Source organism: Pterocles gutturalis, unplaced genomic scaffold (assembly GCF_000699245.1).
Source record: "Pterocles gutturalis isolate BGI_N339 unplaced genomic scaffold, ASM69924v1 scaffold49507, whole genome shotgun sequence".
NCBI classification, from domain to species: domain Eukaryota; kingdom Metazoa; phylum Chordata; class Aves; order Pterocliformes; family Pteroclidae; genus Pterocles; species Pterocles gutturalis.
The window spans coordinates 12,602-14,737 of record NW_010114651.1 but is presented as its reverse complement, the minus strand read 5'-3'; the positions used below and the strand labels follow the sequence as shown (position 1 = coordinate 14,737).

General features: G+C 40.2%; 1 protein-coding gene across 1 annotated transcript in view; it reads left to right on the top strand.

Moving 5' to 3' along the window:
* The window catches only part of RPS7 (ribosomal protein S7), a 6,472-nt gene extending 4,689 nt beyond the window's left edge, over positions 1-1,783 (top strand). Inside the window, exons 5-6 of the mRNA XM_010074887.1 lie at positions 857-1,007; positions 1,663-1,783. Of these exons, the coding sequence (XP_010073189.1) occupies positions 857-1,007; positions 1,663-1,740 (229 nt within the window). The 3' untranslated portion in view covers positions 1,741-1,783. The remainder of the gene's footprint in view (positions 1-856; positions 1,008-1,662) is intronic.
* Positions 1,784-2,136: the final 353 nt, after the last annotated feature.

Below are 2,136 nucleotides of genomic sequence, written 5' to 3'. Positions count from 1 at the left end.
CAGCAGGAGGGAAGGAGAGGGTGCAGGACTGTCCCTTTCTCAGCCTGAGCCTAGATAGGACTAGTAGTATTGTAAAAAACTGTGTGTATATTGCAATACATAGAAATGTGATTGATGTTTGTTTCCCTTAGCTATCCCAATCCTTGCAAGTTTGAAATGCTGCTGTAGTCACAGTTCTTCGTTACCAGTGATACTGCCTTGAAACTGCAGATAGGGAAGCTGGAAATCTTACTAGTCATCTAGACTCATACACAAAATAACATGGATTCATTTTTCTCATTTTGGCTCCCTTTGGAACAGTTCAAGAGCACAAATGTGGACATCAAACAGTCTTCTAATCATGGACTAAACTTACCAGCTAGACTTTTCATGTAGTACATTGGTGTTTTAAGCCGCTTGGGTTTAGGCAGATGAAGAAAGCAGTGTTTTCAAAATTGTGTCTCCTATGAGTACTCTGTGTAGTTGAAGTTACTTGCATACTTAAACTCTTCCAGTGAGTGTCTCTGGCAAAATTGCAGAAGGGCCAATTTGGTTCTGATTTAAATAAAATCTTAAATGTGTAGAAATAAAAGAACGTTTCAGGGCCATTGCTGCAGAGGAACGTGAGATCCAGAAACCTGGCTACCGACTTCTTTTTCCTCTCATGCAGTCATTAAGTTCCTGCACTCGATGTAGAATTTAGTTTTTATTTTTGCATGACCTGTGAAAAGGTGTGGTATTGTCATACTGCAGCATTAAAAAATAACACCCCACCACTGAATTTTCATCTAAAGCATGCTGTGGAAGGTTTAAGCCTTGTCAAGCTGGAAGGTTTGGCAAGAGGACATGTTTTAATGGTACAAATGTGGCATTTCAGCCGTACGCTCACTGCAGTGCACGATGCCATTCTTGAAGACCTGGTCTTCCCAAGTGAAATTGTGGGCAAGAGAATCCGTGTAAAACTGGACGGCAGCCGGCTCATAAAAGTCCATTTGGACAAAGCACAACAGAACAATGTTGAACACAAGGTAAACAAAAAAACTTTCCTTTCTTATTCAGGGCGAGGTGACATTCTGATATAGGTAAGAGGCTGCTTATGTGATACTGCAAAAGACTGCCTTTTGCCTTGTGCCAGTGGAGATACTTCTGTTTGTATTTGGAGTAAGATGATGAAGATGAGGCAAGACAGTTTTGAACTAAAGCTTTAGTTCAACTTGCCAAACCCCCTGGATTGTAAAGTAGCTATATTGGTTCCCTCATGGGAACAGACAGTGTTTTTTTGTTGGGTTTTTGTTTGTTTGCTTGGGGTTTTTAGTTAGTTTTGTGGGCTGTTTTGGTTTGTTTATCTAAGTGAAGCACTTAGTTTTGACCTTAAACAGATATGATTGGTACGTCTTGGAGTCCCCCGTCACTTTGCTTAATTTTTTTCTGTGGGGACTTATTTATGACTGCTTGGCTCTCTGGGTCTCTTACGGTTGCACACCAGAGGGGTTCCAAATGTTCTCCAGAAAACATGTCTTCTGTGGAAATGCTCAGCTACCTTTATCTAGAAGAAAATAATCATGCTGAGAGTTCACTTCAGAATGAAGATGCAGTGGGAAATAGCGTAGTACCTGAAATATGTTAACATAGATTTTTACTACCTTATAAAGCATGTATAAACAGGATTGTTTGTTTTCACAGGTGGAAACATTTTCTGGTGTCTACAAGAAGCTCACAGGCAAAGATGTTGTGTTTGAATTTCCAGAATTCCAGCTGTAAAGTGCAAAAAATGGCTGAATAAACAACTGTTGGTATAACAGAGTAATTTCATTTAAATTTTGAATTCCGTAAACATAGTTGGGGATTAACTGGTTCGTGGCACTTCCCTACTGTCTGGATGAGTGAGGTTTGAATCAGAGTATTAAGTCAACAGCATTTTAACAGTAGCCCCCGTAGTTGTTCTTGGCACTGTCATAACACAGCTCTGTACAAAAAGAAGTCCAGAGTCTGCAGAAAGAATTGGCGTTGAAAACCAAACTGAAATATGAGACTCTCCTTCTGGGGATAACGTGGAGAAATACTGTAGATCAGTAGAACTCCTCTGAATTTTGCACACAAGAATACCAGTTGGAGACCTACATGTTCCTGACACTGGAAGAAGTCTACATAGGAGGT